The sequence below is a fragment of the Diadema setosum genome, chromosome 8, assembly GCF_964275005.1.
Source record: "Diadema setosum chromosome 8, eeDiaSeto1, whole genome shotgun sequence".
In the NCBI taxonomy this organism is placed as follows: Eukaryota; Metazoa; Echinodermata; class Echinoidea; order Diadematoida; family Diadematidae; genus Diadema; species Diadema setosum.
The window spans coordinates 7,538,105-7,564,373 of NC_092692.1; the positions used below are offsets into that span (position 1 = coordinate 7,538,105).

At 37.7% G+C, this 26,269-nt stretch overlaps 1 protein-coding gene across 1 annotated transcript; it reads left to right on the forward strand.

The window, feature by feature from the left end:
• On the forward strand, positions 1-26,242 carry LOC140231747 (DNA polymerase subunit gamma-2, mitochondrial-like). Its single transcript, XM_072311899.1, has 11 exons — positions 1-280; positions 8,505-8,668; positions 10,028-10,168; positions 11,328-11,389; positions 15,324-15,453; positions 16,287-16,392; positions 16,889-17,062; positions 20,987-21,205; positions 22,741-22,835; positions 24,519-24,615; positions 25,580-26,242. Exons 2-11 carry the CDS (start codon positions 8,514-8,516, stop codon positions 25,637-25,639), a joined length of 1,239 nt encoding a protein of 412 aa, XP_072168000.1. The 5' UTR covers positions 1-280; positions 8,505-8,513; the 3' UTR covers positions 25,640-26,242.
• The last annotated feature ends 27 nt before the right edge of the window (positions 26,243-26,269 follow it).

Consider the following 26,269-nt stretch of genomic DNA (forward strand, 5'->3'; position numbering starts at 1 on the left):
CCCCCGGCCCCGCAGCGCAGCAGCGATCGTCTATGGCGTACACGTAGGCATACCTGGGAATTCAGTGTTTGATAGGTAGACGATAGGTCTAACGTTAACGTTAGTTAATTTAGGCCTAAAGATTTTCGTCTGAATGAAAACTGGTTTCCCAACGAGCGACATACAAATTATATCTCGAAGCCGAATGCGCCACATTCAGACCTGAAAGTGAAACGTATGTTGAGACGCTTGACTGTGTTCACGGTGTTCTGATGTTGAAGATCCAATTCCAACAAGTTCAGTGAGTTATTAATTATGTTAATAGGCGCTAGGCCTACTAAACACTAAAGACGTTTCGAGTTTTGGTAAATATGATATGGCACACAATGCATCAGCGTTTGGGGTGATATAAAACCGGCGATAGCTATCCCTCCATTTCTAAAACTAACAAAGGCAGTTTTGTGTGAGTAAGATTCACACTTGTGCACCTCAAATTCAATACTAACTAGTTCTACGTTAAAAGTAAAATAGACCTGGATTATCTCATAGCGTTAGAACTCTATTAAATTCAAACTAAAATTTACAGTTTTACACGCCTAATTGGGAGTGGGAGTGTTTAACGTAGTCTGTGTAAGACCCTTGCTTGTGCAGTGTGATTAGTGATTGATTGTCGTGATGTTAGGAAATGAGCTTTAATAAGCAGATAAGTTGAACAACCAACTTGAGCCTGTTGAATGTTGTGTTATGGAATTTAGTTACACTTGTAAATTTAGATTTATATATTTTTGGGTTCTCTTTACCTCTCCTTAATGTTATTTTTTTCCTCTCTTTTCTTTTCTTTCTCTTTTTCCTTCTTCCTATCTGTTTTCCTCCTGCATCCTTAGCTTTAGTCTCTTGTGCATCTGTACTTCGTCTTGTAAATATATGTATATTAACGTAATGTCTTTTTAACTATGTTTCAATCAGATTCAACTAGACATCTACGTTTTCAAATGTTAAAGGTGCACTTACTTCAAGCTGTGCTTACTGAGTTGTCACCTCCAGTTTATCATTACTGAATTGTTTTAATTTATTTATAAGATTTTATTGACTCTATCGACCCCCTCTCGGGGTATGAGAGTACAAACATATTTACAATATATGAATACAAAAATATAAGTGATAATGTACATGTAGGCCTACGTGTGAAAATAACAGATATAAATAAATATGTTTACAAAACAAGGCGTAAAGGACGTTTAACTACTCAGTACTCTACCACTACGTGTGCAAACATTCACATCTACTTTACTTTCTACAAAAATACTTTCTTTCTTCTTTGGTATTGAAGAGAACTGAAACATAATAATTCTGACAAATTTGGCTAGTTTTTTCAAATGGCAAGCATTAGCTGAATTGAATAATTTGGCCATATGTAATGCACTTGGTCTACTGGCCGTCAAGCTACTTGGTAAATACAATAATCTCTCTTTGTTGAAAAAGGGACAAACAAAAATATAATGAAATTCATCCCCTATATCGTCGGATGAACAAATAGTACAATGCAATTCATCTGTCAGGCTTGCATCAAACCTGCCCTTATTAACTGGTAATCCATTAGATCTACATCTGAATTTACTTAATGTAATATAATCTTTCTTACACAAGACTTGTAAATACTTCTCTAACATCAAATTATCCTTAAACATTCCATAATTTGTACAGATTCTATTTGACCATGTTGCTGCTCTCCACTCTTGAATAGACATATTGTGAGGAAAATGCTGTTATCTCCCCCCCCCCCCAAAAAAAAAAAAAAAAAAAAAATACAACACATGTAGTACAATGATAAAAGCAATGTTGATATTGTCCTTGGATACAGGCAATGTTTTGATAATCATCTCAAAATTGTTGACGTTGAACATTGGAATGTGAATAAAATTCAGAGAAGTACAAAACAACAAAATTGAGGCTTTTTACACAAAATGAATATTATAGTAAGGAAGATTTTATTGAAGAATATGTGTAATAAACAATGAACAGTGATGATAGAAGACTAGCAGGATGCACACGTAAATGACAATGTGTAGACGCTAGCTAGGCTATATAGACAATTGCACAGTGTATGGCGTAGTTACCGTATCACAGAATGTCAACAGACGAATTCAGAATTTATGACATAGGTTTTGGCTCTTGTAGATCTTTTTGGTAGAAAAGATTGGATTTTGGAAGAAACTTAAGTCATTTGAATGTTTTCACAAGTATAAAATGAGACTATGTGGTTTTACTGGCAAGTCTAAAATCAACCGGCAACGGCGAAACCCGTGTGCTAATTATAGCTCAGTCAGAAAACATAGAATAGTACATGTGGGACTGAGGTAAGATCGAGTGCATTCACGTACGAGAAATGGCATTAAGAAATGTGTAATTTCACTGCTTACCTTTTATACTGAAGAGAAATAAGTTGGTGAATAGCCAGAATTCGTTTTGGGAGTGTAATGTCCAAAGATGAGAGTGTAATTTTTGTTGTATCCAGGTTAATTCCCCGGCGAACAATGGTCGCTGCAGTGTACTTCCCAATCGAATTTACCGCTGTGCGTGACGTAAAAACTTTTAGCCAATCAGCGTTCACAGGCGTATTGTCTGCACTTTAGGACTCCGGGTCAAGGGGTATAAAAGGGGGCCCGGGAAGCTTGAAATTTTACCCTGGCTGAGAATTTCGTTGATGATCTTGACCCTGTACATCCTTGATGTCTTGTTGATGCTACATTTGTGATCTGATAAAGTCTGAGGCTATAAAGTTAGAGCAATTGTAAGTCTAAAATTCTCTAAGTCCCTATAATGTTGTTAGCATGGTTAGAACTTATAAACTGAGATATGAGGATATAAACAAATACTTAGAAAATATTTGTGATGGTCTTCTTAGTTAGGGAAATTGGAAACAATTTTATTAAGAAGATGGATAGCGAATTTAGGGTTTCTTTCCCATTGACTTAGGCGAAAATAACTCTGCTTCTCAATAGAGTAGGGACAAGTATGGAGTATCAATTGTTTGAGAATATTTTTCTTACATGCTCACAGTCTCTTAGGAAAATTTATTAAGAGAGGATGTTGTTTTTCTTTGCTAAACAGAGAGATGGCGATGATGCAATGCAGGGTCTGGGACCCTGGGATAGGGGGTCATGAACGATGTCTCCTAGGATAGACTCAGTCTAATTATTGTTGTTACCCAAGTTGTTATCCAGTTTGTTGCTAGAATTTTACCCAGATTGGCAACTAGTGTTTGGAATTTAAACTGTGTTAGGATTCTAGTTAGTGTCGTCTAGAATCTAACTGTTACTGTTAGTTCTGCTTTTGTATGAGACACTTGTTGAGACTTAGTCATTTTCAGAGAAGTGTGACTTCAACATTTTTGACAGTGTCAGCACTTAGAAATTTTTCAAGGGAAGTGTGAACTTAGAATATTTTATGGTGTCACTAGTCAGCACTTAGTCATTCTAAGAGAAGTGTGACTTAGAAATTTTTGACAGTGTCAGCACTTAGAAATTTTTCAGAGAAGTGTGACTTAGAAATTTTTGACAGTGTCAGCACTTAGTCATTCTAAGAGAAGTGTGACTTAGAAATTTTTGACAGTGTCAGCACTTAGAATTTTTTTTTTTTTTTTCAAGGGAAGTGTGAACTTAGAATATTTTATGATGATAATGTGATGTGCAGTGGATTGCAGTTTAACATCTTATGAAGACATGAGGTGGTACCATGGTAACGTTAGTGCTCTTTGCATTTGAATACCGAATAGGTTACACAGATATAGGTGTAGGTTGTGATGAGTGTTGGGCAGATTCCCCTTCCCCTTTCCCCTTCCCCCCCCCCTTTCCCTTTCATTCCCTGATGAGGCGAAAGACTGACGGCAGATTCTACAGCTTGATGAGTGACGTGTTACCATGCCAAGCCAGCAGTTGTGATGTTTGCAGTGTCAGAGACTGGGTTCGAGACGAAAGACAAGTTTGATGCTTTAGCTGAAGGTTGAGTCTCAATGATGCTGAAACTACAAGGGCTTAGCTGCAATCTGGCGATTGATGTCCTAGTATAATGTGGTCATGGCAAGCTGCTGTTCTTTCCTCTTCCCCCCCCCCCCCTTTTCCCTCCTTGTGTTTCTGTCCTTTCACTCATTACTTTTAGTAAATTTAACAAGTGTCAAAATCGAGTGTGCCTAGGGCAGGCCTGTCTAGTGCACAGTAACGGTCGAAGTGCTGATTTAGTGTCAGAAGTTGGTTATTTGAAAGCGGTGTTTGTGTCCCACCAGTGATAGGTAGGAGTGTGACCCACTTGATGTCTATGCTATCACCGAGTACCGGGCAGTGAGATACCTAGGTTGCAGGGTCTGACACCGACAGAGTGAGTGCAGAACTTGCAAGGAACTGTTGACAGGGCCTAGAAATGTATCTGTGGAGTGTGTGCTGGTTAAAATCCCGGCGGGGTGAGATCCGGATAGTGTCATGAGACTAGCAGAAAGACGTGTGTTATTTATTCTTGTTGTTTGCGTATTTTATTGAGCCGTGCTTTATAAAGGAGAAAACCAAGGAAGACTGCTTGCAGTCTAGATTTGGAGACAAATGCCAGGAATAGAGCTAAGTAACATCTAGAATGGAGGACCGGTAATTCAATTTCAGTTAAAGACACTATAAGTATAACCAAAAGTTGATAGAATCTAAGTTCACACAGAGTGTAGACCTAATGTTAGTAATAATAGCATTTTATTAGAAAAGTGGTCTAGTAATTTAGTATGAACATGCCTGTAAGTAAAGAAACGTACTCATACTTCTCCTAAAAGGTAATAATATAAGAATTGGGGCACAGAGTAAAGTATCAATACTAGATTTTCTAAAATGGAAACAATCCGTGTGTAAATGTTTGAACTGTACAATACTGTAAAGTGTACAGACCGTCAGAGTATTACATGTAACCACACTTTGCGACAATGTACATAGAAGTTTGGAATTAAACGTTCAGTGTTGTTGAGAATTCAATTCCTGTTTGTACAAAGTTTAGAAGAAAGTCAAGCGTTGTGTGATGATTGACTGAAAGTCTGTTTAGTGATCTGTGGTTGCAGTTGTGATAGTGAAGTAATCTAAGAGTAGCAGTAGAATAAGACCATCATCCCACGACCGTGTCCATATACTGTGGACAAACGAACCCGTCATCGACGCTCGAGCCAGTTTAAGTAATCAGTTTGATAGGAACTTTGTGACTGAGAGAGAAGGGATTACTAGTAGTTAGGATACACTGTAGGAATGCCAGAATGTGGGTGCCGCAATTTACAAGTGAAATGTACATGACAGTTAGGCCTGTTGACCTTACACTCGAGAGTGGTTGAGAATGCTTAGCATGCCAGTCTGACTGTGTGTGTGCTGGAAACACGTGTGGCGAAATTGTCGCTGTATGGAGTGTTGTGGTGCAATGACTGAAACGTGCACAGCTGACTCGTGGTATTTAAATATCCACACTAGCTACTCTAACAGTCACGATTATGCACAGAGACACTAAATATCGAATTATCAACTCACCTATATTATGCTGAATGCTTGAATGATGAGATTGTTAGAAACTTGGCATAGAAGTCTTGTTGAAACAGGAGATTTTAGTGCAAAATCACGAGACTCACTGTATTGAAGTGCCTGTAGCAATGGCTTAGTAGGACTGTTTGGCGGTCAAGTCAGTTATCTCATTTGCATGTACGCACTTTCAACCAATAGCACATACAGTGTGATAGTGGCATTCAGGGTCGATTAGGCACTTACAAAAGGAGCTTTCTGATTGGTCAGTGTTTGTTATGAACAGATTCTAGTTAATCTCCCTCTCTCTCTGTAGTTCTGCTGACAAATAAGGAAGTTATGTTGTTGGCAAGGCGTGGTTTACCTGAACAAACCTGGTGGCAGCATTACCTTCGAATGAGTGATAGTTGATGAGATTTGATTGATTGAGCTACCGTTACGGAGATCTAGCCTTGTTACTGTTGGTGGCAGATAGGACAAATCTTTTAAGATCGCCACCCCAAATTGGTACATGGTCACGATCAAATACCGTTACAATATCAAAAAGTCTAACTTTTGAGGTGTGTGAAATCCATGCAGCACTAAATCCACCCCCTTGTGCTAACCACACATCCCCTAGCCCTGCATAATAAAAAATATTTGCGATAGATAATAACCATTGTGATTTTGACGGGGAGTGTATGTCTCCTTGTAAATGCAGAAGAAATTTGAAAATTGTACATGAGTGTTTGGTTTCTTTTCCCTTGACTAATCTCAACCAGAATCCAATCATTCGACATTTAATATGGTTCAAAATTACTCCACGTCCAGTCTCACCATAAACCATATACAATCAGGAGTACATTTGTTCACAAGCAAAATTTTTCTTAAGAATTTCCTATGGAAAATTTCAATTTGGTCTATGCACTCATAACCCCAGACTTCACAACCATAGAGTAAAACAGGTAAAACAAGATGATCAAATAGGTGGCACTATGTGTCCACAGAGAGCTGTAACTTTTTAGCCTTGACCAACATGCTATAAAGTGCTTTTCTAGCTTGTGTGACTTGTTTAGAAATTGCCTTTTTAAAACTACCATTATAATTGAATTTAACTCCAAGGTACACAAAGTCATCTACAACCTCAAGTGGATCACCAGCATAAACTAATTCAGGAATTCTTCTAACCTTCCCAGGGGAGAAAATAACAATTTTAGTCTTGCTTGCATTTACAGTCAAGCGCCATGTCTGACAATAACTATCAAGAGCTTTTTGCAACTCCTCCGGAGTTTCTGCTAAAATTATTGTGTCATCTGCATAAAGTAAACAAGAAAGATTTAAAGCTCTTTTGACATTATCAGAGTCCAGGTGGTAAGAAATCTCACTTTCCAAATATTTAAGTCCACCATATGAATATCTAATGTATTCTTGAAAATAATTCAGATAAATGGCAAATAAAAGCGGGGAAAGGTTTTCACCTTGTCGGACACCAATGTTACAAGTAAAAAACTCTGACATCTCCCCCCTAACCCCCACACATGATTTAGCACTTTCATAAATATTCTTAATGACAGTAAACAGTTTACCCCTAAGCCCCATCTTCAACATTACATTGTTACTGTTTCTACACGAATTGATCTGGAAATAAATGTTCTATTGAATTGAATTGAAATTGAATTTTACCTGAACAGGCCTAACATTATACATTAGAAGTCTAGACAGCTGTATCGCTGTACAAAAGTGTCACACCGCATCTGGATGGGCTACTGAATTACCTGAACGCTGAATTACCTGTAGACATATCTAACATAATAGATATCTACCTTACTAGCTACGATATATCGCAATGACACCCAGTAGTTGAAGATTTGTAACGTTAGAGGGTCATTCAAATGCACAGACTCCAACTCTCCCGCTTTCGAAGGGAGATCTCCCGCCGAGAGCCCATTTTTGCAGAATCTCCCGTTCTCCCGCTTGAGATTCAATTTCTCCCGCTTGAAATGATTTCTTACTTAATTTCCATATTTTTATGTTGAAAAATAAGCCTTCGATTGCACAAGAGAGCATCTAGAACCCTAGACCGCAAGGAACTTTGTACTCAAAAAGTTGGAGTCTCCCGTTTGCTAGGGGTTTCAGACGGGAGAATCTCCAGATCAGAAGGTGCTTAGGGTTGGAGTCTCTGCACATTTTTTTTTTTTTTTTTTTGAATTGAACTTAAAAGGATTCAATCCTGAGCCTGGAGTTCCATGTGATGTATGTCTATCCATGGGGTGGTCAGTTCAAATGCAATCTGGATTAAATTTATGTTTCCACTGGTGTCTGTTTCCAGTGATCATTGAGCTTAGACTGGAAGCTTTTACGACAGCTTCTGCATAAAGGCTATTCCAAGTAGATATAGATCTAGATAACCAATCTGCAACGTGTATCTGTTTACTACCTGACTGGAAGAGTTTACTGTAAAACGAGTAATGTTTGCATGCATTTTAATTTCGTGAATTTCGCGAGAGCCAAGATTCACAAAATTAAAATGCACACGAAAGTCCTTGTCTACACTAACATTTAATATATTTATGCATTAATGTTAGAGGCAACTGGTGAAAATTTTATGCACCGTGAAAAAGCCTGTCGGCTCAATTCGTGAAAATTTCATGCCGCAAAAAATATTGTGTTTTACAGTAACCTTCTTTACTCATCCGACACCTTCCTTTATAGTATACAACTTAAACTTATGACCATGTGTAACATGATCATTATGACATTGATAACAAAGAGAACAGCTGGATCAAAGTCTTCCAATCCCCATATTATGCAAAATCTTGATGTAGGTCTACATATATCTGAATGTTCATGTCGATACTCTAGGGGTGGAATCCCCAAATACTTGAGTCTCCCAGACTACTGTATGACGACGAAAATTGTTGCTCTTCTCTGAACCGATTCAAGCTTTTTGCATCACTTGTTTCTAATTAATTCCTCAATCTCACAAAGAAATTGATGTTTTCCAACACTGGGCAGGTTTTCTAGATGGGCAAGGAGGATATTCTGAAAAGGATCATTAGCCTCTCCAGTCGCCATGGTTACATCTACGGCTCCAAACAGCTGAACCCTGCTGGTGTTGGCAGTTGCTATGACTATGGTCCCCTTGGTGTTGAGCTGCGTTCCAATTTGATTAATGAGTGGTAAGTCTTCCATTGGTTTATATGCTCCCCAAAATGATCGAACAGTTCCTTCAGAATCTTCAGAAACTTCAGAATCTTCAGAATCTTCGGAATGTTGACCGGACATCCATTGCTGTTATCAGCATCACGTCCAGACATGACTAATTGTCAGTGTGGTGTGGTATGTGGACACAAATTAATTAGCCCTCTAAGGAGGGTTGAAATTTTTTAGAAGATGGCATTTTTTTGGTTTCAATAGGCAAAGTGTTCCAGTCTTTGATGGTTTATGGCCAGAAACTATGAAGGTATGCTTGGGTTCTATACTGTAGAGGTGTAAATCTGTTGTTGTCGTCTCCTCTTGAACGGTCTGCTTTTATGACATAGGATGGCATGTCTACCGCACTTTCCCTGTGTAATATTTTTTAGAGTATGGTAAGTTGAGAATGATTATGCTGTTACGCTTGTGCTTTACTGTGAACAGAAAAAAAAAAAAAGAAGAAATGCTTTTGTCATTGTAGGTGGAGTTGATTGGTTGATTTTATTACTAACTTTTATAGTGATATCCAGAACTACATTTACACCTGTTGTATGACCTTTCAGATGCTTGTAGTTAGGATGTGTGCAAAGTAACCTGGAATTTTCAGCATGCAAGCTTGAGGTATACTTGTAAAAGGATTCTAAATATGTTGGGATAAATATTGTTGAGATTTTCAACAAGTGTTTCTGTTCTCCTGTGTACATACACGTGGGTGTTCTTTCCTTGTGAATCTTTGGAAACAGAGTGACAAGCCTATTTAGAGGGTCAACATGATAGTTTAGCAGAATCTCATAACTAAGCAATGATTGTCCCAAATTCTGATGTAAAGAATTCAATGTACACAATGACTTCTCTTTGTCCAGAAGAGTGTTTAGAATTGACTATCCACTCTCTTGCGAGTGCTTGATTCTGCTTGTGATTCAAGTTTTAAGCAGCATGCAATAGGGAAATGAATTACGTAACCCCCGTGAATGAAAACTGGCTGGTACAGATGAAATATGACAAATGTTCATTCCAACAGTTTCTAGAAATGCACTTTGCTACTGTTCCATATTGTGGTTGAATGATCAAATTGGTGTCATGATGCCTAAAACTATTTATGCCAGAGTCAGTGCAAGATGGCTGAAATGTCAGTAATTGTATATTTTTTGTTTATTCTTATTTTTTTCTGTATTGCTTATTTGGTTCCAGAGGTCTGCTTGTTTGTATGAAACATGTTTATGGTTGCAGGCATGCACATTGACCAAGTATATGTTGCGCGAACGGCAAAGTGGAGTTATCATTCTTTTCTTGTTTTTTTCTTCACACGCATGATCACTCTATCACCGCAACTACTATACTAGGTGGACAGAGATTGTACGTTCCAGGGAGCACATTGTTGGCGTGCAAAATGCCATCTTGCAACGAATGCCATCTATAGACCGTCAGGAGAATCTACATGACAATGTTGATGGTTCGCCTTTGTTCCCTAGTCTTCAAGTAAGGTGACTTGATAGGGTTCAGTATTATTTTACATATGAAGTAATTGTTTGTGAGCATACATATTATACATAGCTTGAGTTCTGTCTTTATGCTAACCAGACAGTAATTTTGTGTAATAATGCATTGCAATGATTTACATGGTTTAGAGCATCAATTTGTCTCACAGTTATTTGATTTCATTGATACAAATTGTAACATAGATATTGAATTGATGAAATACAGATGTTGTCAATAAAATATATACCCATATCCCCCACACTTTCCCAAGTATTTGCAGATAAGTTTAGCATTAACAGTGCTCTATTTTGTCTAATGCTGCAATGCTTATTCAGTAGATCCATAACCAGTTCACTTCTGTGCATTCAAAAATTGGCATCCTTTACCAGCAAAGCTTTCTGCTGACATCAAAAAAGGGTGCCCTGGACTTGGCGCACGGAGCAACTACTAATGTTTGCAAAAACTGTATCCCAAGTATTGCTTGTAATTGGAACCTGTGACGTGTAGAGTTTCTAGATATTCCCTGGCTTAAAGGGGCATTCCGGACGATTTTCATAATTTCACATCATGTAGTACATAAATCAACAGCTTCATGTATAAATTTGTAGAATTTATTGTGGTTCTTGAGCAGAGAAACAGTACTTTCAAAAACCTTAAACAAATTACACTGAACAAAGATGATGACATAGGAGCCTCACATATCTCAGAAATGTAGCAGTGTCATTCCATTACAATACCGCATGCTTGCAAGCTCACCTGTGTGTAATCTATGCATGCCTACTTCTTTTGTGCTGCTTCCTTTAGCCACATCTCATGCATTCTTATGGTGAGGCTGCCATGTCATCATCCTTGTTCATTGCAATTTGTTATAAACTTCGAAAACATTCTTATTTTTCATCCCAATCATTATAAATCCTCAAACTCTGTACCCAGTATAACTAATTTATATATGTTCAAATGTAAAAATTTGAAAATCATCCGGAGGTCTCCTTTAACTGAGAAAAATATCAGTGAATTTGTACAAGACACCTACTCCGAATCCTCTATGAAAGAAATAAGGTAAAGGGTTCGGATACCATACCAAGCTGAATTGTTGTTCCAGTCATGGTCAGAATGTTAAATTTGCTATGACATTGGTCTGTTTTGCCCCTACCCCCCTTGCAGGTGTGTGGAACCTGGAGAAAAAGTTGAGGGAGAAACATGTTTGCAGAGGGACCTACATCAAGGTATTTCTTTATCTGGGAACAAGCTTTGATGTATTTAATATTTCCTATCTTTTTTATGTGATCATTTGTGACAGTTTGTTTACACAAGATCTGGGCTCCGTTTCATATAAGATGTTAGGAATAGCAACTCTTGCTGGAATGGCAACTTCCAGTAGCAACAGCCAAGTAGGAATCTTGATTCTTGTTGTTACCATGACAGTTGCCATTCCAGCATGACTTGCTATTGTATCAACTTTTTATGAATGGGGCCCTGGTCAGTATTTTTGTATTTTAGTTCTTATGCTCTGTAGCAACACCATATTATGCTTTGGACTTGGAAATTCTGGAAATGTAAAAATTGTTTTTAGCATGCTCGGTATGTGCTTTAGTTGTGTGTGAGAAAAAACAGCAAATTTATCTTTTCATGTCTGTTCTAAAAGGTAGAATTTGCTTTGCTTTCAGAAGCTTTCTTTAGTAGCAAGCTAACACAAATATTGAAGACATTATTGAACTGATCTATTTTGCAGTCAAATAATAATGCACTGTGTAATTGAACTGGCCTTCAACCTTGGTGTGAGGTTTTCCTGAAACCTGCCTGATTTGGCAGCACCTCCCCTTTCACAGACCGGAGGCAGAAAGATTTGGGCTAAATAGGGAATCATCATCACGCATTTGAGCTATAAATGGCCTTAAATGGGCATTCCAGACAAATTATAGGATTTTATGTCATTTGGTACATACAGTTAAACTCGCATAAGTCGACATCGCATATGTCGAATAATCGCGCAAGTCAATAATTTTAAAAAGTCCCGATTTTTCCCCATTGACTTACGTGTATTAATTCACTCATAAGTCGAATTTTTTAAGTCGAATACTCGCTTAAGTCGATGAAATTCCAAGAACACTTTCACGGAAAAACCATTGAATTCACTGTGCCTAAGTCGAATAAGATTTTATTGTGTAATAAATCACTGTCAAAATCACGAGACGCCAGTTTTTGTTTACATACAGTATATACCAAAAGAAACTGCGTAAATAAACATTAACGTTTCATTAACACAAGCGGTTTCACCTGAATCGTTAGTAACGCAAACTAACGATCGGGAAAATTAACGTTTGTAGCAACGATGAGTAACGATCCCTAGCGCAAATTAACGATGTTTCGTTAACATTAACGATAGGTAACGCAAGAACTCACGCGAGATTTTGGTTTTGTAACGAGACCTGGTGAAAGGACGACGTAGCCCCTGCCGAGTGTAGCGATCTATGCCTTATATTTAGCGGAGTCTTTTCGCGAATCGAATCACGATTTCGCGAATGGTTAATTTGCGACTGGGGTCACCAAAAACGCACGCCGGGCCACCAAAAAAGCAGAATGTTTGCCTTCAGTTTTTGAAATGAAGCGGTAACAATCGGTTCCATAAGATGCTGAATAGATGTCAGATGTTTGCTCTTTTAATTTTGAAAATGAATAACGGTAATATTCGATTCCGTATAATACTAAAATAAATGTCGGATGTTTGCTTATACTTTTGGAATGTCAGAGATTTGATTTTGCGTTCGGAAATGAATAAGGATTTAAAAAAAAGTATCCGGAAGATGCTGAAATAAATGTCGAATGTTTGCTTTGACGTTCGGATATGAAAAATAATGATATTCAACTCCATACGATGATAAAATAAATGCCGGATGTTTACTTTTACGTTCGAAAGTAAATAACAATTACATTCAGCTCCGGAAAATGCTAAAGTAAATGTCGAATTATCCCTTTGACGTTCGGAAATGAATAACAATAATAATCAACTTCGTACGATGATGAAATGAATGTCGGATGTTTACTTTTACGTTCGAAAGTAAATAACATTAACATTCAGCTCCGGAAGATGCTAAAGTAAATGTCGAATTATCCCTTTGACGTTCGGAAATGAATAACAATAATAATCAACTTCGTACGATGATGAAATAAATGTCGGATGTTTACTTTTACGTTCGAAAGTAAATAACATTAACATTCAGCTCCGGAAGATGCTAAAGTAAATGTCGAATTATCCCTTTGACGTTCGGAAATGAATAACAATAATAATCAACTTCGTACGACGATGAGATAAATGTCGGGTGTTTGCTTTTACTTTCGAAAGTAAATAGCAATAACATTCGGCTCCAGAAGATGCTAAAATAAATGTCAGATGATTGTTTTTACGTTCGGAAGTGAATAGCAGTAATATTCTTCTCCATACGATGCTAAGTAACTGTCGGATGTTTGCTTTTAAATTTCGAAATGAATAACAGTAACATTTAGCTGCGTTTGATGGTTAAGTTAATGTTTGATATTTGCTTTAACGTTCGGAAATGAATAACAATAGTATTCAACTCCGTCCGATGATAAAATGAATGTCTTATGTTTGCTTTTATGTTCGAAAGTAAATAGCAATAACATTCAGCTCCGGAAGATGCTAAAATAAATGTTGAATGTTTGCTTTGGCGTTCGGAAATGAATAACTATGGTATTCAACTCAGTACGATGATGAAATAATTGCCGAAAGTTCGCTTTTACGTTCGAAAGTAAATAGCATGTAACATTCGACTCCTGAAGATGCCAAAATAAATGTCAGATGATTCATTACACTTTCGGAAGTGGACAGCAGTAACATTCGGCTCCTTGCGATCATAAAATAAATGTCGGGTGTTTGCTTTTGAATTTGGAGATCGAATAACGGTAATATTCTGCTCCGTACGATGCTAAAATAAGTAACAGATTGTTTCTTTTACATTTGGAAATGATTAACGGTATCAGTCGGCTCATTTAGATGATGAAATAAAAAGCGGATGTTTGCTTTCACGTTCGGAAATGAATAAGGATGATATTCAGCTCCGTAAGATCCTAGAATGAATGTCGGTTGCTTGTTTTTACATTTGAAAATGATTAACGGCAACATTCGGCTCCGGAAGGTGTTAAAATACTTGTAAATGGTGGATGATTGCTTTTACAATCAGAAATAAATAACGGTAACTTTCGGACCGAACGTAGGACCGATTTAGTTTTGCTTCTTTTTTTTTTTTTTTTCGGGCCACTAAAAAATAAAAATCAATCATTTTGGGGCCACCAAAATAAAAGTTAGTGTGGAGCCCTGGCTTGCATCAATGTGGATAAAGTGTCTTGGTGAAGGGCAAATATCGGGCACACCGCTCCAGCTCTCGGCTCCAGAGTAGACAACATACATGTACATTATACATATGTACGTGTGGTGTAACTTTAAGTCGATTTTTTTCGACTTACGTACAAGTCGAAACTCGCCTAAGTCGATGTGTTTTGCTCAGTCCCGAGAAGATCGACTTATGCGAGTTTAACTGTAAATTGATAATGCCATGTATAAATTTGTGGAATTTATTGTGGTCCTTGAGCATGATAAACAATACTGTGAAAAACTAAAAATAATACACTGAACAAGAATGATGAAAGAGGAGGCTTACATCTTCCAGTAATGTACCAACATAATCCATTACAATACTGCTTGCTTATTAAAGAAGTTCACCTGTGTGGAATTTATGCATGCTTTCTTTTGCTCTGCTTCCTTGAGTACCCAATCATGCATTCTTCTGTGAAGCTTATATACTTTTACCCTTGTTCATTGTGATTTATTATGAATTTTGAAAATATTCTTATTCCTTAACCCAAGCACTATAAATTCTGAAATTCTACCCAGAGATATCTAATTCATAGATGTTCATCAAATGCAAACATCTAAAAATCATCCAGAAGTCTTCTTGAAGATCTGAATGTTTTGTGAAACCAGCTTATTGCCATCCCATGTCTGTATGCATAACTGTGTGCACAGTATAAACAACAATTTGTGGTAATGATCTTGCAAAGGGCTTATGTGTTTGTGCAATTAAAATAGCATGTCGGGTGCATGGCTGTATTATAGATGCAAGGAATTTTGTTTCTCCATTGCAGGTACCTTCGCTCATTTCTCCAACACCCTCAGCCTCCTGCACAGGAGACTCCCCTTTGGTCTAGCCCAGATTGGTCCTTGCTTCCGCAGCAGGCCTTCCAGCGATGGGGACAGCAGTCGGTTCATTTTCAGGTGGGCGAGTGACCAAAGTGAGAGTGAGAATCGTTATACAGTGCACCCCCGTTATAGCAAACACAGTTATTACAAAATTTTGGATACAACAGAGTAAAATTCACATCCCAAAATTATAACCTCATATATCTTTGTACATTTTATTTTTGGTTATTATGAAATTTCAGTATTGAAAAAAAAAAACAACAACAACAACTGTCAGTCCCTAGGACTTCGTTATATCAGAAGTCACCTGTACACCGCTTGATATGCCAAACGGGTGTGTATTAAAATATCCATTTTGGAGCTAGTGTGGGAGTCCTTTGACTTCACACACAGGGCAGTGGATTACAGGACTATACTGAGTGGCCAAGTCTTCCCTTTTCTGCAGGCAGCTTCCTGAAAAGTAACATTCTTTCTTACGAGTCCTGACTAATGAATGCACAAACCTGCCCTCATTTGGGATTTGTTATCACCCACTGAGATACATCTAACACACTAGTCAACTTCCTGAAAGCTCTTGGGAATCCTCTTGCTTTTGATGCCTAAATGCCCGACTTGGCAGGTCCTAATTGGGCCAAACTGCTGTGAGATACTTGTAAATGAACGGGAGCCAGATTAGAAGATAATTTAAGTGTAGGTGGAATGGTTCGCTGGCACAGGGGGAACCTAGTGAAAAAGAGGACCTAAAAACCATGACAATTATCTTATTATATCAGGTTATGAAAACAAAAAAATACAAATTTGGGACCTGCAAAAAATTAACTTGTTATATAGGAGCATTTGTTCATATCTGACCTCTTGTTTAACAAGGTTCTGCTGTACTTATGAATCACTTTGCTCTTTATTCATAGCGCCGTTGAAAGAACCGAGATGGCCCTGCACTTCTTCTCCACCCCAAAGACATCTACCCTCTGGTTTGACACCTGGCAGAAGGAACGGCTGCTCTGGTGGAGAAAGGTGAGAATTCTTCCTCCGGGGCCACCTTCCAAGTTTGGAGATTAAAACTGGCTACGGAACCCTGCAGTCATTTATGGCATTCACTAAGGTTGTCATGTAGGGTCACAGATTGCATAAATCATACAACTAGCTCTCGATATTGCAAAACAAAGAGGAGAAAAAGAACTTTCGGTATAGATCTTCCTAAACCTAAAAGGATATTAAGGTGTTGTCTGGAAGTAAGGGTTTTGTTGTTGTTGTTCTTGTTTTGGCTGTTATTTCAAAGGATAGGAAGATGAAGTGCAAGACATCAATCTTGTGAGAAACAAGGCATATAGTGTCATAGAAGACTGCACATAATTTATGTATGTACGAATGTCATCCAATGATAGAGCATTGTCTAATTATGTAACTTTTTTTTTCAAATATGGTTCTCATTGAAAATGCTTGATAGTTGGCGGGCGAAATGAGTTGGTATCTGAGCTTGGCAAATGATATCTGTACCACTTGAATGCAGTTTGCAGGGGTGCCTTCAGGCTTCACTGCCACAGACATCAAGACGGCCGGTCACGTGCAGTGGGCCGAGATCCAGTTCACCTTCCCGTGGGGAGTAGACACGATTGAGAGAATAGCCAATCACGGGAGCACCCCTGTGGAACGACTGCAGGCTGAATCAAAGGCTGACTTGCAGGTAGCTACATGTATAAACTTCAAAATTTTATCCCCTTTCCCCGTAATGCATCCCTTTTCATCCAACAGTCCTGTTTCTGCCCGAGAAATCTGTTATTCCACAAATGATTATTAGGCACCTTTCATGTGAGTGCAAAAGTTAAAAGGAAATGACTATCCATGCTCCCACATTAAAATATCTTCATGAGAGTAAGTTCAGACTACCAGAATAAAGGAAATTTCAGTAAATTTTTACATGAAATTAAATAGTATAGAATGTGTAAAGTTACATTTTGGTTGAAACAATGATAACTGTGTGAACCACACAAGACGAGGCAGTAATGTCATCATCTGTCTGATGAGATTCTTGCAGAAATATTTCAGAATCATGATTTTAGTACTAAGTAATAACAACTCCCTTCCCATTAGGTTGTCTTTCAGGAATTACTACAATACAACAACTTCATGCAAAGACAACAATTTCTTCTTTTTTAACTCTATTGAGGAGTTCAGTTAGGAAAGATAGCTGTGCAAGATAGCAGGAGATGTATTATGTTATGACATCACCTCTTCATATTTGCATATGTGTTGAAGATGAAGATCGCTTTTGTGACAAATTTTGAATCTTTGAATTTGATAACATCGCTATCTTATGTCCAATGCAATTGAAACTTGTACAGTTATGTTGTAAATGGGCTTCATTTTTGTTGGAAGTAAAGTCACAGTGGATGTTAAGTGGCATTTCACTTTTAAGTGGACAACTTTTGTAACTGGTCTGTTATAAATGGGCTTCAATTCTGTGGAAGTAAAGTCTTCATGGATGTTCAGTGACTTTTCACTTTAGCAACTTTCATACAGTGCACTCCCGTTATAGCGAACAAAGCCATAACGAAATTCTGGTTACAACGAAATAAGAATTCAGGCTGCAACATGATCCTTTCTCTGTTTTTTTTTTTTTATCGTTTATTTGTGTAGTTATAACGAAATTTAAATACAGTCAAACTCGGATACCTCGAATTCGTCGGGACTGAAGAAAATGGTTCGACGTACGCGAATTTCGAGGTACGCGTACGTCGAATTTTCTTCGACTTATCCGATGTTTATCGATGTTCAACATGGTGTCTGTTATAGCGCCTACTGATTGTTTGCATGCTTGTCAACTTGAATTGAATCAACTTTTATATGAATGAATTGAGTGAAAATCGGAAATGAAATCAAAATTTCAGAAAAAAAGATTTTGGTGGCCCGATCGCGCCACCAAAAAAAAAAAAAAAAAAAAAAAAAAAAAATCAGATGTTTGTCGTTAGTTTTGAAAATGAACAGCGGTAACAATCAGCTACGTAAGATGCTAAAATGAATGTCAGGGGTTTGCGTTTAATTGTGGAAATGAATGACGGTAATATTTGACTCGGTATGATACTAAAATAAATGTCGGATGTTTGCTCATACTTTTGGAAATGAATAACGATAAGACTCAGCTCCGTATGGTGCTAAAACTAATGTTAGATATTTGATTTTGCGTTCGGAAATGAATAAGGATAACATTCGGCTCCGGAAGACGCTGAAATAAATGTCGAATTTTTGCTATGACGTTCGGAAATGAAAAACAACATTCAACTCCGTACGATGGTTAAATAAATGTCGGATGTTTCCTTATACTTTCGAAAGTAAATAGCAACAGCATTCGGCTCCGGAAGATGCTGAAATAGATGTCAGATGATTGTTTTTATGTTCGGAAGAAAATAGCAGTAATATTCTGCTCCATCATGTCCATAATTAATGATGCTAAAATAACTGTCTGATGTTTGCTTTTAAATTTCGAAATGAATAACAATAACATTCAGCTGCGTTTAATGGTAAAATTAATGTTTGATGTTTGCTTTGACGTTCGGAAAAGAGTAACAATAATATTCAACTCCTGACAATGATGAAATAAATGCTGGATGATTGCTTTTACGTTCGAAAGTAAATTGCAATAACATTTAGCTCCGGAAGATGCTAAAATAAATGTCGAATGTTTGCTTTGATGTTCTGAAGTGAATAACAATAATATTCAACTCCGTACGCTGATAAAATAAATGCCGGATGTGTGCTTTTACGTTCGAAAGTAAATGTCAATAGCATTCAGCTCCGGAAGATGCTAAAATACATGTCGATTGATTGCTTTTACGTTTGGCATGTTTGGAAGTGAATAGCAGTAACATTCTGCCCCATACGATGATAAAAAAATATTGGATATTTGCTACGGTACATTTCGAAATAAATATCAGTAACATTCAGCTATACGTTTCATGGTCCAAAATGTCTGATGTCTGCCTTGACGTTCAAAAATGAAAAACAGTAACATTCGGCTCCGTGCGATGATAAAATAATTGTCAGATGATTCATTTCACTTTCGGAAGTGGACAGCAGTAACATTCGGCTCCGTTCGATAATGAAATAAATGTCGGATGTTTGAAATGAATAACGGTAATATTCTGCTCCGTACGATGCAAAAATAAATAACAGATTGTTGCTTTAACATTTGGAAATGATTAATGGTATTAATCCGCTCAGTTAGATGCTAAAACAAATAGCGGATGTTTGCTTTCACGTTTGGAAATGGATTAGGATAGTATTCAGCTCCGTAAGATTCTAAAATGAATGTCGGTTGTTTGCTTTTACATTTAAAAATGAATAACGGTAACTTTCGGCTTTTTACAATGCTAAAACAAATGTCGGATGCTGACAAATGTCAGCAAATGCTCCCATTTTCTCATTTCAAACGTAAGTTTTGACCTCCTCAATATAATGGGCATCAACTTTTTAAATAATCTCTACGCCTATTTGTCAAATCTTTAAACACAGAGCAAGATGATTGAATTTTCTATTCATTTGTTTTAGACATGGGCATCTGTATCACTTCAATAATGCTTAATATTAATTTGTCTATGTTTAGTAGGACCGATTTAGTTTTTCTAATGTTTTTCCTGATTTTTTTTTTTTTTTTTTTGTTACCAGATTTTACTTTCGACCACCAGAAAATAAAAATCAATGATATTGGTGGCCCGATAAAACTTAGTGCGGAGCCCTGTGTATTCTTTTCTTCATTGTGATCGGCCTATACTTCCAGATTTTCATAATCGCATTGCTGGAAAAAAAAAAAGTTTCAGTGCTTGCGTTCTCGGGGAAGTTAACTTCGTGAAAGGCAAAAAAAAAAATAGTTTAAAAAAAGGCACTACGAGGGAGATTGATGTTTTGACAGTGGAGCGTGATTAATGGCAAGATAACTGTCAACGTAAGCAGGTGCGCCCCGACGGTTGAGAAATCTACGCGCACGGTATGACTGTCTCGATCAAAAATCAAAACACAGTGGTTAAAGAAAAGCAAATGATGGGGCAGCGCGTAGTGCTATCGTAAAGCACTCCATTGGCACGGGTGCTATGTGCATACCATGTACGTGTGTTGGTAGGTGTTGGGGATTTTCCTTGTCAGCTGTGTATCGGGTATTTCTTCTTAGGCGCGCGATTGTTCTGGTCTCAGAATATTTACAATCGAGTGTGAAAACATTTGTGACATGTCTTCGCTGTCCACGCGCGCTTAATCGGAGATGCTGAGTGTTTGCAATTTCGATTCGAGCAACATGCTGGGAAAAACAATAAGTTAATTAAGATCGGGACAGTAGATTTCACTTCGAGGTAACCGAACTTCGAGTTATCTTTTTTCGAGCTACGCGAATTTTAATACACGGAAACTCCATAGGAACAGTCGGGACTTTCATTTTGCCCCCGAGGTAAGTGATATTCGGCTTATCCGACGTCGAGGTATCCGAGTTTGACTGTATAACAAAAGAAAATTGCCAGTCCCGAGAACGTTGTAATAACAGGAGTCCACTGTATTGTATTGATTGACTTGTGAACCGTAAAGTTCATTGTAAATTCTCTCATGGTGTCATTCCACGTTACAGGGCAAGGATGGACGGAAGATGGTCATCCCCCATCTGATAGAGACCACATCGTCCCTGGAGGCGGGACTACTTGCCCTCCTGCTGGATGCATACCAGGAGAAGAGCCGGACAGACACGCGGGGCAAGGCGGTGGTGAGGGAAATCCTACGCCTCCACCTCCGACTGGCCCCACTGAAGGTGGTGGTTCTTCCACTCAGGGGCACCCGAGAACTCAGAGAGGTATTCACTTTTATTTCATTTCATCTTTTATTTTATTTATCAGCTTCTGCAGCTTTTTCATGAACAGAATGTTACGCAGGAAATAGGCATGCAAAATATGAAAATAAAAGTATACATTGATTTTGTGATACAATATAGTTTAATACAATCTCATCATATGAGCAGTTTAAAATGTATCTTCTATTACATATTGTTTGATGGGGTTGCAGGGGATGACACAGAGTCAAAGATTGAAAGTGTAACAACTCTTGAAAGAAATCTATAATTTATTCACTTATTGACTTCCTACTCAATGATATCATTAATCTGAGGAATTAGAAAGTTGTTGTGCAATCTTTTTATGCTTCCGCCACGAAGTGTCCGTCCGTCCGTCCTTCCGTCTGTCCGTAATGAATTTTGTGGACAGCGTAACTAAAAAATCGTTTAAGGTATCCTAATGGTATGTATATGCATGAGTGGACGAAGTTGTGCCTATCATATTTTTGGGGCACATGCTCAAGGTCAAAAGGTGAAGGTCAAATGCTCAAAATTTCACTATTTCCACCATATCTATGCAATTCCTGGAGGTTTTTTCTTGAAACTTGGTGTATACATGTAATACCAAATGAAGATTCTCCGGAGAGAGTTTCGAGTCATGAGGTCAAAGGTCAGAGGTCAAGTGAAAATGTTAAAATTTCACTTTTTTCTCCATATCTTGGCAATGGTTCAAGCTATCTTAATGGAACTTAGTACATACGCATGTACTGACTAGCGGTGATTATCTAGGGAATGTGGGGGTCAGGGGTCAAAGGTCAGGGGGTCAAAGGTCAAGGTCAACTCCTCATAATTTCACTTTTTCCCTCATATTCAAATACAATACCTGCCCAATTTTTCTTGAAACTTGATATATACATGTATCACCCAATAGAGATTCTCTTGGAAGTTTCTTGCCCAAAGGTCAAAGGTCAAGTGAAAGTGCTAAATTTCATTTCTTGGTCCATATCTCGAAGGTGACTCAAGGTATCATCATGAAACTTAGTACATATCTACAGTTCTGCATGCATGTTTTACCTGACAGCGATTCTCTTTGGAATTGTAGGGTCAAAGGACCAGGGTCAAAGGTCAAGTTAAAATGCAAAAAAAAATTACTATTTGATAGTGAAATTACACTTTTTCTCCATACCTTGAAAGTTTAATCAATATGTAGACTTATAAATAAAAGGGTCAAAAGTGAAGTAAAAATCCTCAAATCCCCTAATACCTGTGCTCTTAGGCAGTATAGCCATCCATCCAATTAAACCTAGTTCAAGGAAAGTGAACATTCAACACATTTGTGACGAACCTGTCATTTTAATATTTTGCCAATTATGTGAAACTCATCACACATTGTCAAGACATTGTGCTGTAGACCTATTAGGAGAACCATGCATTAAGGCAGAGGCATACCAGTTGCCATAGCGACATTTCTAGTTTTTAATGTTATTTATGATATCATTGAACTTGGTGAGTCTATCAGAAATCTTTGCATCTTTTAATGTTCTTTAACTCTACTGCAGCTCTGCGACTATTTGGGAAAGGAGTTCCGCAAGGCTGGCATCAACATCCGCTGCATTTTGGAAATGGCACCCTCGCTTGAGAACTACTACACAATGTGAGCACGACTAATCCAATTTTAGATGCACTTGGTGCTTTTTGCGGTATAGTTTGTAGGTGACGCTATTTAACCAGTACCAAAAATCACTGCTGACACCCAAAGTGATGTTACCATGTCCAATCGGGCAAGGTTCAACCTTGGATTTAATGACAGAAATAAAACGATAATAAGCATCTGCATCTCATCAGATAAATAAGTTTGACAATGACAGACACCATAATGTGTCATGTGTGAAATAAACTCACATGTACAGTGTATGCTTACTTTACCTTGTGTGTAAATTAGCAGCCTGACCAAAGGGACAACTAACTCTACTTATTTGGTCATGAAATATAAGATCTTGCACTAAACTAAAGACATAACAATGTAATGTCATCCTTGCAAATCCAAGTGATCTTTGTGTACAGTGGAAACTCTTTCTAACCAGATCCTTTGGACCACAATTATTGTTTGTCAATTCCAATGTCTTTCTGCATCAATAAATAAACAATATCTAAGGAAAGAAATTAACCTGGCCCTGACCAGAGAAATTAGTTTGCCATATCAGGCATTTTGTCCTATTTGTTCTATAGCGGTTCCACTGTACCGAGCTCCCTCTAATCATGAAACCCTTTGTCATGCTATAGATATCATAGGCCAGCTAACTCAGTGACCCTTTGACCTATTTTATGCTTTCACACCTTTATCGTTCATATATCTTTCATTTGTTACTAAATTTCTTTCTCGGTCAAGCCCGAAGGTGTTACGACTCTCGTACATAATCATATCAACAACTTCCATAAGTTAACTACACCGAACCGCACTGCACCGTAACCTATACACATCTCTCATTGACTCCTGTGCATTGCATGTACTTTACCACTGCACATTGTTCAGTCACATTCATAACCAATTTGTATATCAATTTTAAACCAAATATTTTAGAACTTAAATATAACATTTTTACCATGGGTACGATTAAACATTAAGTTTTCATATCCAACCGTAATTGTCTAATTACAACATTGGGCTGACGTAAGAACAGCAAATTAACAGTGACTTCTGGTGGCGACACAACTCTCTTGTTTCACGTGTGTTGAGGCTGCGAAATGCAAGCGCCCTCTACTGCCCAAGCTATGTTTTGACTAATCAGAGCTAGGCTCTCGCCTATGACATCACTGGCATAAATTAACGTCTGCTTCATAGTTGTATTGTCCACAAATGAATGTATGCTTAGTGCCTCCATTACATATAAATGTATTTTCCACCCACTCTTGACCTTCAATTCTGTCTGCTGCAAATTTGCCTTTCTGCTCTGAATGGGTGGAAAAAGAGCTATTTGTTTAACAAGTTACTGTATTACTTTGTCAAGAGGAGGTACAGGTGATAAAGCCATGGTGTGGCAAGACCCTTACTTCAAAATCCCAGGAAACGACAGATTTTTGTGGTGTAGTGAGTACTATAGCTACAAGAATGTTACCCGGGAAGAGGTTTTGAGAACAAACCTCAGTCAGGAGTGATGTTAATAATCTTAGGAATTAGAAAGTTGTATTGCAATATTATGATGACTTGAAGTGTCATTGTGCTCGAAAATAAAATGTCATGACATTAGATCTCATCATGAACCATTTTATATATCCATGTGAATGACTAGTCTGTCCAAGGAACTATTAAAATGTAGCCTTATCCCCTCCATGTCAGGTTCGACGAAATGGGAGTCCCTTTCACCATCCTCTTGAATGAAAACACAGTCAAAACGGGAATCGTGCGGGTTAGAAATCGGGACACGACACTCATGGTAAGATTGTGCAAGTCCATCAACTGTAAAATGAGGAATGTTCGTGTGCATTTTGATTTCATGAATTTCGCGAGAGCCAAGATTCGCGAAATTAAAATGCATGTGAAAGTTGTATACATTATACACATTGCGTGTAAGAGGCAACTCGCGAAAATTTTGTGTTGCATAAAAGGCTGTCGGCTCCAATTCGTGAAATTATTGTCTTTTACAGTGTTCCAGTCCGTAGATGGCAGTATTTTCTTTGAACAATTAATGTTTTTCCATCGCACACTGCCATTCTTTGTATATTTTTCATTTTTTAAGTCAGTCCTGAGAGATGCTGAGAGGATTATGTTTTTTTGAGTCATACTTCCTCTGCTGAGGTTCTCCTAGATACACTGTATTTGTAAAAAAAACCTTGCCTTGACAATGATGCCGTTAATGTGGTGAGGCTCATTGAAATAATGGTACTTGACAAACTTCCAATACACATGGACATGATCAGGAAATTAACAGTGTGTAATGTTGATCACAGTAGTTGCCTGGTCTACGAATGGTTGTAATCATATTTTTGATAAGATATAGGTTGTTGCTATTAAAGACAGTTATAATGTTGCTAGTGATGATCACATCCCTCAAATCTCATGTTTATGAATTTTGCTCATAAATCAACACTGCACAAGTTGCAGAAGGTGGATTTTTGTGTCCTTGGAAGAATATTGTTGGACAACAATATGAAAAGTATGCTACTTAATCACACTTCAATTGGAACATGTTGCTGAGTGTCACTTGGTTAAATATTGCATAAAAGTTGACACTAAGTGTACACTAAAATTTCTGCCCAAATACCAGTGGACATTTTCAAGTTTAGCTTCGGGAAAACCACACAACTTAAAGTATTTTATTGTGTAAAATGGCAAGAAGCTTCCGGAGAAGTACAGTAAAAATGTTATAAATAAGAACTCTCATACTTGCTATACTACAGCAACAGTTGCACATCACCGAAGTGCGGGGCATGATACAGCGCCATCTAGAGGCAGATTGAAGCAATCTACGCAGTGGTGAGTCGTGTATCCTCTTCAGGAAGTAATTGGTGCCATGACAGATACCTGGACTTCGAAACCTGCCCGGACTCCTGCTGGATAGCCAAGCTCAAAACTGATGGGTCAAAACATACTTCTATTTTTCCCCCGTAGACACTTTTCTTACAAACAATCTTCCTAAAGTAGTAGGAAAATAGTCACAAAATTTAAATGAAAGTGATTTTTATCAAAAACTTTTGGAGTGTATGACCTCAAAAGAAAAAACAAACAATTTCATGGTGATTAGTCTCCATTTTGTTTTCTTTACATACATGAACAAAATTTCAAAATGAAAAAACTCACCATCGGGATAGACTTACCGAGCAGTATATGGGTGAAAATTGTCTGCAAGTGTGTGAAAACAGAATGGATAGGAGAGACTTTGATTTTTTTTTTTTGGAGGATATTTTGTTTTATTCTTTATCTTCTTTTATACAACTGTATTCTTAAAGAGCACCAGTGTGGAGCTTCTAAGTTGCCCTAATTCTGCAGGATGCTCCCAGACAACTGAAATATCTCTTCATGTCCCGACAATGTCAAAATCACCCAATTTGGGTGCCTACTGAGTTGCGTGTAGTACTGGAGTTGCAAGT